General features: G+C 35.0%; 3 protein-coding genes across 5 annotated transcripts; 2 read left to right on the top strand and 1 right to left on the bottom strand.

The window, feature by feature from the left end:
- The first annotated feature begins 7,156 nt into the window (after positions 1 to 7,156).
- On the top strand, positions 7,157 to 7,729 carry LOC108973591 (protein PET117 homolog, mitochondrial). Its single transcript, XM_018940961.1, has 2 exons — positions 7,157 to 7,406; positions 7,514 to 7,729. The coding sequence occupies exons 1-2, from the start codon at positions 7,315 to 7,317 to the stop codon at positions 7,677 to 7,679; spliced, it is 258 nt and encodes an 85-aa protein (XP_018796506.1). The 5' UTR covers positions 7,157 to 7,314; the 3' UTR covers positions 7,680 to 7,729.
- On the bottom strand, positions 7,720 to 8,896 carry LOC108973589 (splicing factor U2af 38 kDa subunit). Of its 3 annotated transcripts, none has more exons than XM_018940959.1 (4): positions 8,828 to 8,896; positions 8,634 to 8,759; positions 8,061 to 8,570; positions 7,720 to 8,008 (listed from the first exon to the last, which is right to left on the bottom strand). In XM_018940959.1, exons 2-4 carry the CDS (start codon positions 8,675 to 8,677, stop codon positions 7,858 to 7,860), a joined length of 705 nt encoding a protein of 234 aa, XP_018796504.1. In that variant the 5' UTR covers positions 8,678 to 8,759; positions 8,828 to 8,896; the 3' UTR covers positions 7,720 to 7,857. The 3 variants fall into 3 exon arrangements, with proteins under 3 accessions (XP_018796504.1, XP_018796505.1, XP_018796503.1); XM_018940960.1 differs by having other exon boundaries at positions 8,634 to 8,703; positions 8,828 to 8,858; XM_018940958.1 differs by having other exon boundaries at positions 8,634 to 8,869.
- A 430-nt stretch (positions 8,897 to 9,326) lies between these two features.
- On the top strand, positions 9,327 to 11,753 carry LOC108973588 (stress-induced-phosphoprotein 1). The gene is made up of 5 exons (XM_018940957.1): positions 9,327 to 9,527; positions 9,618 to 9,900; positions 10,018 to 10,880; positions 10,954 to 11,186; positions 11,254 to 11,753. Exons 1-5 carry the CDS (start codon positions 9,519 to 9,521, stop codon positions 11,324 to 11,326), a joined length of 1,461 nt encoding a protein of 486 aa, XP_018796502.1. The 5' UTR covers positions 9,327 to 9,518; the 3' UTR covers positions 11,327 to 11,753.
- The last annotated feature ends 347 nt before the right edge of the window (positions 11,754 to 12,100 follow it).

The following is a 12,100-nucleotide window of genomic DNA, read 5'->3' as shown; positions in this document are numbered from 1 at the left end:
GGACGTGAATTTCCGCTATAATCTTGGACAATTTCTAATCGTTGTTCTAGAATGAAATGTGACATAATGAAATGACAAATTTTACTAAACACATGGACAAAATTTTAAGCAAACCCATAATCCGTAAAACATTGGCGTCACGAGCTGTCAAAACTCCCTATTGGAAGACGCTGTACATGCATAGATTTTATCTCTGACTTATCAACTTTCTAAATGTTTATTGTGTGAATGTACTAAAACTATATATTATATAACGATAAAATTAGCTTCATGCATAATGAACTATAAACTTATAAAGAAAGTGTTTGTTTTGCATTTGATAAAGCTATGACATCATCCCTAACGTATTGCCCATTATCTGATTATTTAAATTCTAATTGGACTCATGACTCAATAAAAGTCCTCACCTGAGAAGTGAGTAAAAATAAATTCGTTTTCACTTCGAGATGCAGCAATTGATCAGACATTTTTTCAGTCAGTAAATCCTTATTTCTTGATTTTTTTGATTGTAGTGGTTTAGTCATATACTTCTAATATTGGTTTTATACGGTTTTCTTTATACATACATTTAATTAGTAGAGTCACGTTTTCTCCGGAGTAAACGCCTAAAATACTGAACCGATTTTAGTGAAATTTAAAACACAGTGTCCAGTTTGATCTCCACTTAAAAGATAGGATAGAATATATCTCAGCTAGGTTAATAATAAAAACAATTCATAAAAAACTCATTTTGTTTTCCACTTGCAAGAATTTTTATAATTATTCTTAAAAATTAAACCTCAAGTACAATCCCCTGGATTCTTATACCGCCCTTCCCTCTTTCTTTGGTGTATGATCGAATCTACTACTCTATGTTTGTACATTTTTGACTATAACTTTTCCTCTTTAACACACTGTATCTCCACATTTTTGCTGCTCACCAGAGTATCTGCTGCACTTAACGGAATTTCTCCTCCTGCAATTACTAAAGCCCCAGTACTGAAGTCAAACCAATCGTTCTCAAATACGAATTGTTGTTGTTTCCAATAATGTGAGATTGCAATGAGCAATGGGAGAAAACAGGTGGGTGAATGTTGCGTCAATATTCAACTATCCGGGCTCCGACGAACGAAAAAGGAAACTACATAGGCCTTAAATAAGAGCCGAGTAGATTCTTGCGTGGTAAAGGAGTGCGCATGTTCGCTAAAGCTAGCGTTTCATCGCTGTAAAAGTGCCCACTGTATTGCCGATGGAAGTGGACTCATAGTTTGGCCAAATAGAAATGCTATAAAAGTGGCAAAACAGATGGGATATTATTCACAACAGCTGCCATTCTCGATTTCCTTTATTACACATTCGGTTATATTTACAAATACTTTGTGTGTTTACGCATAAACGAGTGAATTCGTCGAATCCGCTTATTTTTCGTTATGAATTACTTAAATACGCTAATTCAAATAAACAACAACAGCGCAACCATAACATTAAGGCAATATTAAAAACAAAAAAGGCATAAATGCTTACTTCGGTTGCACCGAAGATTTAATACCTTACACAAATAAAAAAGTTTACTAATAAAAACTTGATTTTGCTCGTTTTTTCCTCTCCATTCCGGTGATTATTGACTTGTTTGCATGTAAAACTCATAAACCCATGTCTCATCGGCAGTTATAATGATCTCCATGTCAAAAGAGACCTATTTACAGTACCCTTCTCAAAAAAAAAAAACAAAATCAGCTTTATCGGGACGAGTCGCGCGAGAACGCATTTCATACCAAAATATACACCAAAATCTTTCGAACGAACTAGCGAGATATTTCTATCTTTCTTGTCATCTCTAACACTTGTCTAACGATTTTCAAGTTCCTTCACTTTTTTAATATTTTCATCAGATTTCAAGATTTCGAAGGTCGTCCATAGCAAACGCTTGCCTTCAGCGATCTCTCGACCGTATTTGAAGGCTTAGTACAACTCGTAGTCTTATGTTTCTGATAAAACTGAATCACATTCACAACCATTCCGCACACAAAAATTGGTAGGAAATACTACATTTGAGACAAATTCTTTGTTCGATATTTTTATCCATTGTGGAAATCGTAACCCTAGTAAGGTGTACCGACTTATGAAGCTGCTGTAAACAAACTGGTTGACAGATCGCGCTCAAATTTTCCATAATTTAAGGACAGTCCTACCAACTTAGCAAAATAATTTTTTTTTTTTTTGAAATATCATTTACCCGGGGAACCCATTTACAATTTCCGAAACCTTTTTCACAATGTACATATATACATACATATATAATTTTTAGGATCTCTATCATTACCTTCTGGGTGTTATAAACTTCGTGCCAAACCTGTTCTTTTATTGTAAAATTTAAATCCGAGATTAAGGTTGTTTGTAATCTGTAATATATATATAGATATATATATATATATATGTATCTTCCCGATAATAATGACTAAGTCTGACTGAGTCATTTTTTTAATATATTTTTTATATGTATATTATAGGAAGGGCGATGAAATAATAATTTTGTAAAAGGTATGTATGTAGAATTTAAAATAAAGTGTCAGCATTTTATATCGGATCAGAGTACTTATGCCACCCAATCAATATGCAATATATATATATATAAATATATAATTAACATAAATTTGTAAAATAATCTCATTAATCGCCAACAGGTGCAGCTTAGGAAATTTCATCGCGCTGTAAAAATAACCAGACTGGGCTTTCATCGACTTTGTGTTGGGCAGACCAAACTACCACATACATACCCACGTATATCTCTAAAATTTAAGCTTTCATAGCTTATTTAAGGGGTTTCATGGGTTTACGGGTTTCAAAAAAAATCGAATTTTTTTTATTGTCTTATTAGATTCATCAACACCTCTAGAATATTGTACTATATTGATTTCAAGTTGATCCGAGTAATAGTTTCGGAGATTCAGCCTTGAACTAGGGCGCTTGAGGCTAACTAGGCTAAGTGCGCTCTCTTTAAACGTGTTTTTCTCGAAACTGTGTTCTTGAAGTCGGTTGGCAAGATTTCTCGAGAACTACTCAACCGATGTTTATGAAATTTTGCACAGGTCGATAACAACTAGTTGAGAAAAAAATGTCGTTGAAATAAAATTTAGAATTGAATTTTTGGCATACATTTTTACAAAAAAAAATAAAAAATTTAATTTCAGTGAACAGGCAGGCAGGCAGACATTTTTACTAAAATATTAAAATTATGTTCACTGAATCTACCAAAAATCCAATTCTTAGTTTTTTTTTAATTTTAGATGATCCTGTGATCCTATAAGGAGTTATCCTGCCAACGCGGGCGCATCTTTTTTTCGATGGGTCCGAGTTTAAAACATTTTTTCTCGAAAAATTTCAGAATTTTTTTGTTAAGAGTATATGTTTGTAACAATAAAAAATTCTAATAAAATATTTCATTTCTGATATGAGAAAAAATTGTTGAAAAAAGCTGTTTTTACACGAGGTAACCAATTGAAATCTCTTAAACATAGTTATTGGATTACGGTCACGGATACTCCAAAGTAGTAATAAAAACAAGCAACTGCCTTTATCTCTGCCATCATACATCTCTGGCTTTTAATTCGTTTTCTTTCAGATAAATAAGATTTGCTTAAATTAGCAACATTAAGCAATTAAATAAATATAGTCTTCGATATTTCCAACATTTATGTATATATTTTTGGTTAGAATTGCAACGAGAGCACCATGCATGTCATGTCATACTTTTTCGTACTAGAATTTTTATGCTCTCTCTCAACATGCTGCAAAGAGTATAGCAATTGGGTTACCTTAACAGTTAGTTGCAGGTCCAAAACTAATCAAGATAGATCTAGAATTATATAATTGAAAATAAATGATTTCCGGACTCTCTACGTGTTATCTTTTCTTGTTACTCTAAGAAGATTTTGCAGCCCAGAAACCTAGAAATTTCGAATTTGCTAGGAAGGCCATATGTATGTATGTGTTTAAAAAAAAATTTAAGTGAAGCGAAACCTGGCGATGGCATTATTTTTCAGCATTTCTTCCATAAAATCTTTCGCCAGCGAGTGTATAAAGTGTTCGGTTGAACACGAAGTTAGCCCTTCCTTACTTACTTTATTCGCAAATGTGCTGTTTATGGCTGTGTTGTGTCATCACCATCATGTGTGGAACACAATGCTCGCGACAGACTGCAAACGACATCTGCCAAATATTAAAATACACACGCTCTTATGAACGGACCTATTTTGACAGCTGCACGACTACACGACTGTAGGCCGACAGTTGTCGTTCTCGCTAACTTCAATTCGATCCTATATTTGCCAACGACAGTAGGACGACAGTAGAATGGAAGATAGAGAGATGARGTAGAGTGGTGACGCCACTAATATGTAAAATGTAATATTACTTAACCTCTAACAAAGCCGACTTTATTTTACAAATAAAAGCATAAAATAGCTCTTCTACATCATTTATAAGAACAATTAATAATTTAAAGAAAATACATTTACCTATTTACTTATATTTTGCTTAAAAATTTCACTTTGAACAAAATATTAAAATTTCATTGAAGTGCAAGGTATTAGTATGRCCACAACGAAATTGTGTACATGCAAAATGGACAACTGCGTTGTTTTGTGCACATGCCGGCCATTGTTATGTTGCTGCCTTCTCACAAACGTGCATGCAGTAGGATTCACAACGCCGTTTTCAGTTCACTGTCGTGCTGCTGCAGTCTGTCGCGAGCATTGTGTTCCTCACATCAGTCAAACTTATCAGTTGATATTCTTTTCATACACATGTGCATATATACATATATAATATATTTATGTATGTATATGCGCCATTTGAGAAGTGATAACTGCTTATTATAATTATATGTTAAGATAGACGATCCGCTATTATATTTATATTTTATTATATTTATTTTATTATATTATATCAAATAGTTACTTATACGAAATCAGTGAATGTACTATCAAACAAGGGACTATTCTGCATATCTGTCAGCGCAGATGTTGTTAGTGTTATATCAGATACTTATATTATTAAACGAACTGTTACCTAGAAGAACATAAAAAATGTTGCACGAGCACCAGCAACTCGGTGTCCTTGATGTTTCCTCATCACACATCTTCCGAACCCGAGTTACTGTAAACAAAGTTTTCTAGTATCTCTTAGTTTCAAAAATTTATTGCTTATTGGAAAGCTGTCAATAAATAAGAACTGTTCGCTTATTGGAATTCGGATTTGGTGCCGACCGTCTTTTATTAATATTTGTGGGTTAAATTTTTAGAATATTCCTTGGTTATTATTACATCTAGTAATGTATAACAGAACTTAGCACAACCTAATAATTTCCAAGTGAAAATATATGTAAATAATCAACTTCACATTGCATTGACCTCTATCCACATTTAGGTGAACCAGCACGCAACCACATATTTCTTGGAGTAGCTATTTAATTAGGAAAGTGATTACGTGTCAGGTATTGTTAAAGTAATTAAAATTGTCAACTACATAGATACCAAAGTGTGTAAACAATATGAATTTCTTCTTCTTTACTGGCGTAGGCACCGATTACGCGATTATAGCCGAGTTACCAACAGCGCGCCAGTCGTTTCTTCTTTTCGCAAAGTGGCGCCAATTGGAGATTCCAAGCAAAGCCAAATCTTTCTCCTCCTGATCTTTCCAACGAAGTGAAGGTCTTCATCGTTCTCTGCTTCAGTGTTTTCATCCATTCTGATAACGTAACTTAGCCATTGTAGCCGATGTTTCTTAATTGACTGAACTACATATGTCAATGCCATCGTATATCTCGTATAGCTCATCATTCCATCGACTGCGGTATTCGCCGTTGCCAATTCGCGAAGGACCTTAAATCTTCCGTACAACCTTTCTTTTGAAAACTTGTAGCGCCTACTGATCAGATGTTGTCATCGTCCATGCCTCCGCAAAATATAGCAGGACGGGCATGATGAGCTACTTGTAGTCTTTCTTCGTTGGGAGAAGACTTTACTTTTCAACTGCCTACTCAGTCCAAAGTAGGACCTATTAGCAAGAGTGATTGTCGCGAATGCGATAACTGTTTCTTTGAAGAGAGGAAATATTTCGTCTTGACCCCGTTCACAACCAGACCCATACTCTTCGCCTTTTTATCTAATCTGGAGAAAGCAGAACTAACGTTGCGGTTATTGAGGCTAATTATATCAATATCATAGTCGTATGCCAGCAGCTCTACACTCATATAGAAGATTGTGCCTTCTCGATTCAGCTCTGCAGCTCGAATTATTTTATCCAGCAATAGATTAAATAAGTCGCACGATAGGGAGCCGTCTTGTCCGTAAATACCTGTCTCAGCCACACTGAGAAGATCCAATCAGCTTTAGTCTTTCACACAGTACGATCGATAGAGAATGATCATAAAAAAGAAGCACAAATTCGGTGTGGGATTCATGGTAGCAGAGAGACACTGTCGCCGTGTCCGGACTTTCACCCCGGTGGATGAACGTAAAACCACAATCCGCAACAAATCGAAGTTCTTCAAAATATAGCTGATTTGCGCCACGTCCCGAAGGAAGAGAAAGACGATGTGACCAAAGATTTCTCCTATGAGCGTTAGGAAAGCACATATATCAGATAGAAAATAGGTTGCCTAAATCGCAACGCTAAAATCGGCCACAACATGTGCGAGTCATAGGCGCCCACAACACACTAAAATTATGGAGGGACCACTTCTCCAGACTGTTGAATGGCAGTGAAGAAGTTCGAATAGCTGATAAGGAGCATGCATCAGAGATACCCCACAATCTGCGCAACTACCGTGGGATAAGCCTTCACAAGGTTCTATCAAGCGTACTGTCTGAAAGATTAAAGCCCACCACCAAACAAACGAGCCATTTCAAAAACAAACTAATTTTATTCAACTTCAAGCAATTCAATATGAATGTTAATCTTCTATCTTCTTCCTCTATCTCATCTTTGTCTGACATGGCTAAATACTAAACGCTTATATTTAATATACTTAAGAAAGTCTTCGACCCTGAAGGATGTTATGCATTGCTTAATATCTTCATATACTCTGTTCAGGGTATAATAAAAAACCACCTCTTGCTCCATTGCACGCCTTAAAATTTCCCCCTTTTCTGAAATCGCACAAAAGCATGGTAAGATAGGCAACACTTACAGCTGACTTTTGTTTTCAAGCATACCTTCAACTTTTTTCCTATCAAGTCTTACAATTTAATTTTTCTATTGAGGCGTTTTTATTCAAAATTATCCGTTGCAATAACCAAATAAAAATCCGGATTGAATTAAATTAAAGTCAAAATGTCCGCTGGTGCTAAAATAGCTTTAGCTCTTTCCGTTGGGTTTTCGGCGAGTGTTATTGGTTATGTACACTACAAACAGAGCAGCGACCGGTAAGTGTGATTATGACTGCTTGCAAATATATTAAGCATATATTTATATATAATTGCACATAATCGAATTTCATTCGGTTATATGTTTAATATTTTTGTTTTAACAGTGCCCGCCTCCATGAAGGCGTGATCCGCGATATTGAACGTCAACAACGTCGCAAAACCGAGAATACATATCTCCTGCAAAAGCAAATCGACTTAACAAAGCAACTCAAGGACATGGAAAGCACTGAACAACACCCGGAAATTAATCAGAATTCTAATATACAATAAATATGTTAATATAGATTACATTATCAATAAAATGTGTTAGTTCTAGGAAATCGTCGTTTTATTAGATTAATTTGACTGAATACATAGTGAAAAAAGAAGATATCATCTGGATGATACAAGCAGCTTCCCGCCACTTCGAAATCTAAAAACATTACAACAAAATTAGTGCATTTCTCATTCAATAGCGTCCTTTTCGACCATCACCACTACCGCCACCGCCACCGCGACCTTCCCGGCTTCGTGAACGGCGTCGATCGCGTGAACGAGAACGACGACGACGTGGGGACCGTGAACGGGATCGTGATCGTCGCCGACGAGAGTAAAGATATCTGAAAATATACATTTTATATAATTATTTGCTATTTTATTTTAATATTTTACCTTCGCAGTTCTCTTGAAATAGGTTTCAAATGCATGAAATTGCAAAATCCGGAACGTGTACATTCGCCCATTTCATATTGACGGCAACAAGCTTCGCGGAAGTCGGTAACAGGTGATAACTCTGAATATACCGGTCTCCCGCCGAACCAACGATTATTCAAATCATTCGCCGCCTTTTCAGCATCTTGTTCATGACGGAATTTAATGTAGACGTTACCAACTAGGTGATCTCCTAAATTATCGCAAACATTCATCTCTTCGATTTCGCCATACTTATCTTCACACTCTACAAAAACATCTTCAAAGAAGTTATCATAATGTTCCTGCATTTCTTCATCCGAAACATTCGCTACTAAATGTGACCCATCGGCAGACTTTGCCGAGTTCTGGGGATTTACGTAAAGATTCTGGAGTAGCACGGTTTGCGAAAACGTTGGCTTATTATGAATACGTGAACAACGATCGCCATGGCGGCACGCACCGATTTTGAAGTAAAATGAACAATTTACTCTGTAACAAGAACACCAAATTAAAAATAAACTTGATTCACTTCATAAACATGGTTATACTCACTTATCCTTTTCGGTGCCGAAAATGGACGCCAGATATTCAGCCATGCTTGTATACTTCCCTTCCTAAATAGCTTTGTTTTAATAAATGAACCCAATTTTAACGTTAAACAGTCCCTTTCTAAAAATTCTATTTTTTGTTTTACTTTCACAGTGTATGATAAATTAGCGAATGATAATTAATAAAATAAAACTTACTTTTTATATGGCCGCTTTTTCGGCTTTTGACAAATGTCAATATTGCTTGTGAATCTTTCGGAGTTGAATTACAAAGGTTGGTAATACTGACGCCAAACCAGTGTTGCAAAAAAACAAACTCGTGCTAAGTTTTAAATAGTATTTTACGAAATATTAATAAAATCTTGTTATTAATAATGGTACGTATTATTATGTTTGAATATATATTAATAAATGGATTAGAAATATTTATTATATATTACTAATGACTAATTTTTTAAATTATCTAATATGATTTAAATATTAGGAATATATGAAAAGATGTATACCTGAACACCTGTTACTTTCATAATCAGTATAATTACATTTTGTAAAATATATTTTTGGTGCAATAAAACATACTAAAAAAATATATTAATAATTATTGTATCATATTGGGTAAGTCGAAAGCTGGATGTTAATTGACAATTTGAAGTAGTCAGTCAGTTGCAACACTGGCATATAATTTTTACTGCCATTTATAATTTCGGTGTGTTTCTTTTAACTTCTAGAATACTCCCAAGTTCATATTCGCAGAATACAAAAGGCTTCGAAATTAAAAGCAGCACGTTTTTCAAGTGAAATACTAAAATTGCATAAAACGAATATATTGATATATTGTGGTGTTACTGAATTGCGAAGGATTTTTAAGTAGAAATTAGTAATATCTGAAATGGAAAAGGTAATTTAATCACCATTGCAGAGATTAAAGTGATTTTATTTATAAATGATAGTGTGAATACTCTTAAATTTTTCTTATAATTCTGTTTAGGTGAATGAACTTAAGGAAAAAGGAAATCGTGCACTTAATGCAGATAATTTTGATGAAGCTATTGCAGCGTACACTGAAGCCATTAATTTAGATAATAAAAATCATGTGTTGTACAGCAACAGATCTGCTGCATATGCGAAGGCCTGTAAATATGATAAAGCTTTAGAGGATGCTGAGAAAACAATATCCTTGAACCCAACATGGCCAAAGGGCTACTCACGTAAAGGTGCAGCAGCCGCAGGCCTGAAAAACTATCGGGCTGCTATGGAAGCATATGAGGAAGGTAAGTGGCAGACTGAGTCATAATGTAGTATAGGTATGTGGTTATATTTAACCGGCTCTTGTTTACACTGGTAGTATGGTAGAAAAAATTAAAGTTATCGATTAATATCTACCGCAGGTTTAAAACACGATCCTCAAAATGCGGTATTGCAACAAGGTATTCAAGAAGTCACTGCCACTGTACTACAGGCGATGTCGGGGCGTTTTCCAACACCCATGGATGTGGACCCACAGACACCGCCGCCCAAAGCTCCTGAACCTAAGCCAGCTGAACCCCCCAAACCTGCAGAGCCGAATGTAGATGACATGAACGAAGATGAACGCAAAAAGTATTTTGCAAAGAAAGAAAAGGAGGCTGGTAATGCTGCTTACAAAAAGAAAGATTTTGAAACAGCACTGAAACATTACCAAGCAGCTTTGGAGCACGATCCTACAGATATAACTTTTTACAATAACATAGCAGCCGTTTATTTTGAACGTAAACAATATAACGAGTGCATTAAAGAATGCGAAAAGGGCATTGACATTGGTCGAGAAAACCGTGCGGATTTCAAATTAATTGCTAAAGCGCTGGCACGTATCGGCAATTCATACCGTAAAATGCAGGATTATAAGCAGGCGAAAGTGTATTTCGAAAAGGCCATGTCTGAACATCGTACGCCTGAGATTAAGACTTCGCTCAGTGAAGTTGAAGCTAAAATTAAGGAGGAAGAAAGGCGCGCTTATATTAACCCTGAATTAGCTGAGGTTGAAAAAGAAAAGGGCAATGAATTCTTCAAGAAGGGCGACTATAGTAATGCTGTAAAACATTACTCAGAAGCTATCAAACGTAATCCCGATGATCCGAAATTGTACAGCAATCGGGCCGCTTGTTATACCAAGTTGGCTGCTTTTGATCTGGGCCTGAAGGATTGTGAAACTTGTATAAAATTGGATGACAAGTTTATCAAAGGGTACATTCGAAAGGGCAAAATTTTACAGGTTTGTTGTCACTCAATGTAAAAAAAAATGGTTACAGTTATAATAATTTTTATAATTACATTTTTACCCATAGGGTATGCAAAAATCTTCAAAAGCTTCGTCAGCTTACCTCAAAGCCTTAGAAATCGATCCACAAAACGCCGAAGCGCTCGAAGGTTACCGCCAGTGTTCGATTTCATATCAACGTAGTCCTGAGGATGTGATGAAGAACGCTTTAGGAGACCCAGAGGTACAACAAATTCTAAAGGATCCAGCTATGCGCGTAATTCTGGATCAAATGCAAACCGACCCAAAAGCGGCTAAAGAGTAAGTTATAAAAATTAGTTTAAAAGTCCTTCATTCCGTTTATAACATATTCGTTTCGCACTTTTAGACATCTCCAAAACCCGGCGATAGCTGATAAAATAATGAAGCTGATTGAAGCAGGAATCGTTCAAATTCATTAAACAATAAATTCCCCAACAGAATTACGAACAAGCGAAATAAAAACTAAAATCTAATTGACAGAAGTTAACGTACGTAGAATTGAAAGCGTTTAAAGAGTTGCACCAATAAAAAAAAACGACACATTTCCACGTCCTCCTCAATATTAAAACTTAATACACACATATATATATATATAATTAAATATACAAGAGATGATGTAGCTCTTATGCTTTTTTCATAATTTTAAATAATATTCCTCATATTAACAGTCTATGCAAATCAGTTTTAGATCTATTTTTTACATGGCGTGTGTGGATTTCTGAGTTTTCTTACTTTATAAAATAATATAATCGGTTAGTTTTTAATTAAGTAATTGAGCAAAAATGTAATTTCTTAAATTGAAATAAAGAGATGTATACTTGCGCTTTTGTGGGTGCTAAATTAAAATCAATGTTTACAGTATATGAATTTGAGTGGTTGGCGTTAGATATTATCAGTAGCTATACCGACTCAAAAATAAATAAATGCTTTTTTTCATACAAATATTATTGGTATAATTAAGGAGTATACTTTTAATGGATTGTTAGGTGATTATATATAGAATTATATGTACCAAAGGAACAGTCTAGAAGCATAAACTGGCAGCAGTCGAAAGGAAACAGGAGTAAAATCCGTACCAACTTTATATGTTATAGGCTTTATGTATCTGTTAATTTACATGGAAAGAACACGTCACAGTGATAGCCTGAATTGGTTTACAATATGGGAATTGGCAAAATTGATTTATCTCTAAT

This window comes from Bactrocera latifrons, unplaced genomic scaffold (assembly GCF_001853355.1).
Source record: "Bactrocera latifrons isolate USDA-ARS-PBARC rearing strain unplaced genomic scaffold, ASM185335v1 scaffold_49, whole genome shotgun sequence".
NCBI lineage: Eukaryota > Metazoa > Arthropoda > Insecta > Diptera > Tephritidae > Bactrocera > Bactrocera latifrons.
This window is presented reverse-complemented; position numbering and strand designations above follow the sequence as displayed.

What these genes read in the sequence shown, in the direction of transcription:
- LOC108973591 (XM_018940961.1), top strand. Translation starts at nt 7,315, where the DNA reads ATGTCCGCTGGTGCTAAAATAGCTTTAGCTCTTTCCGTTGGGTTTTCG. An exon ending in TACAAACAGAGCAGCGACCG is followed by an intron (nt 7,407 to 7,513) that starts GTAAGTGTGATT and finishes TTGTTTTAACAG; the next exon opens with TGCCCGCCTCCATGAAGGCG.
- LOC108973589 (XM_018940959.1), bottom strand. Translation starts at nt 8,677, where the DNA reads ATGGCTGAATATCTGGCGTCCATTTTCGGCACCGAAAAGGATAA. An exon ending in TTCGGCACCGAAAAGGATAA is followed by an intron (nt 8,571 to 8,633) that starts GTGAGTATAACC and finishes TTCTTGTTACAG; the next exon opens with AGTAAATTGTTCATTTTACT. An exon ending in ATTTCAAGAGAACTGCGAAG is followed by an intron (nt 8,009 to 8,060) that starts GTAAAATATTAA and finishes GTATATTTTCAG; the next exon opens with ATATCTTTACTCTCGTCGGC.
- LOC108973588 (XM_018940957.1), top strand. An exon ending in TATGGAAGCATATGAGGAAG is followed by an intron (nt 9,901 to 10,017) that starts GTAAGTGGCAGA and finishes TATCTACCGCAG; the next exon opens with GTTTAAAACACGATCCTCAA. An exon ending in GACCCAAAAGCGGCTAAAGA is followed by an intron (nt 11,187 to 11,253) that starts GTAAGTTATAAA and finishes TCGCACTTTTAG; the next exon opens with ACATCTCCAAAACCCGGCGA.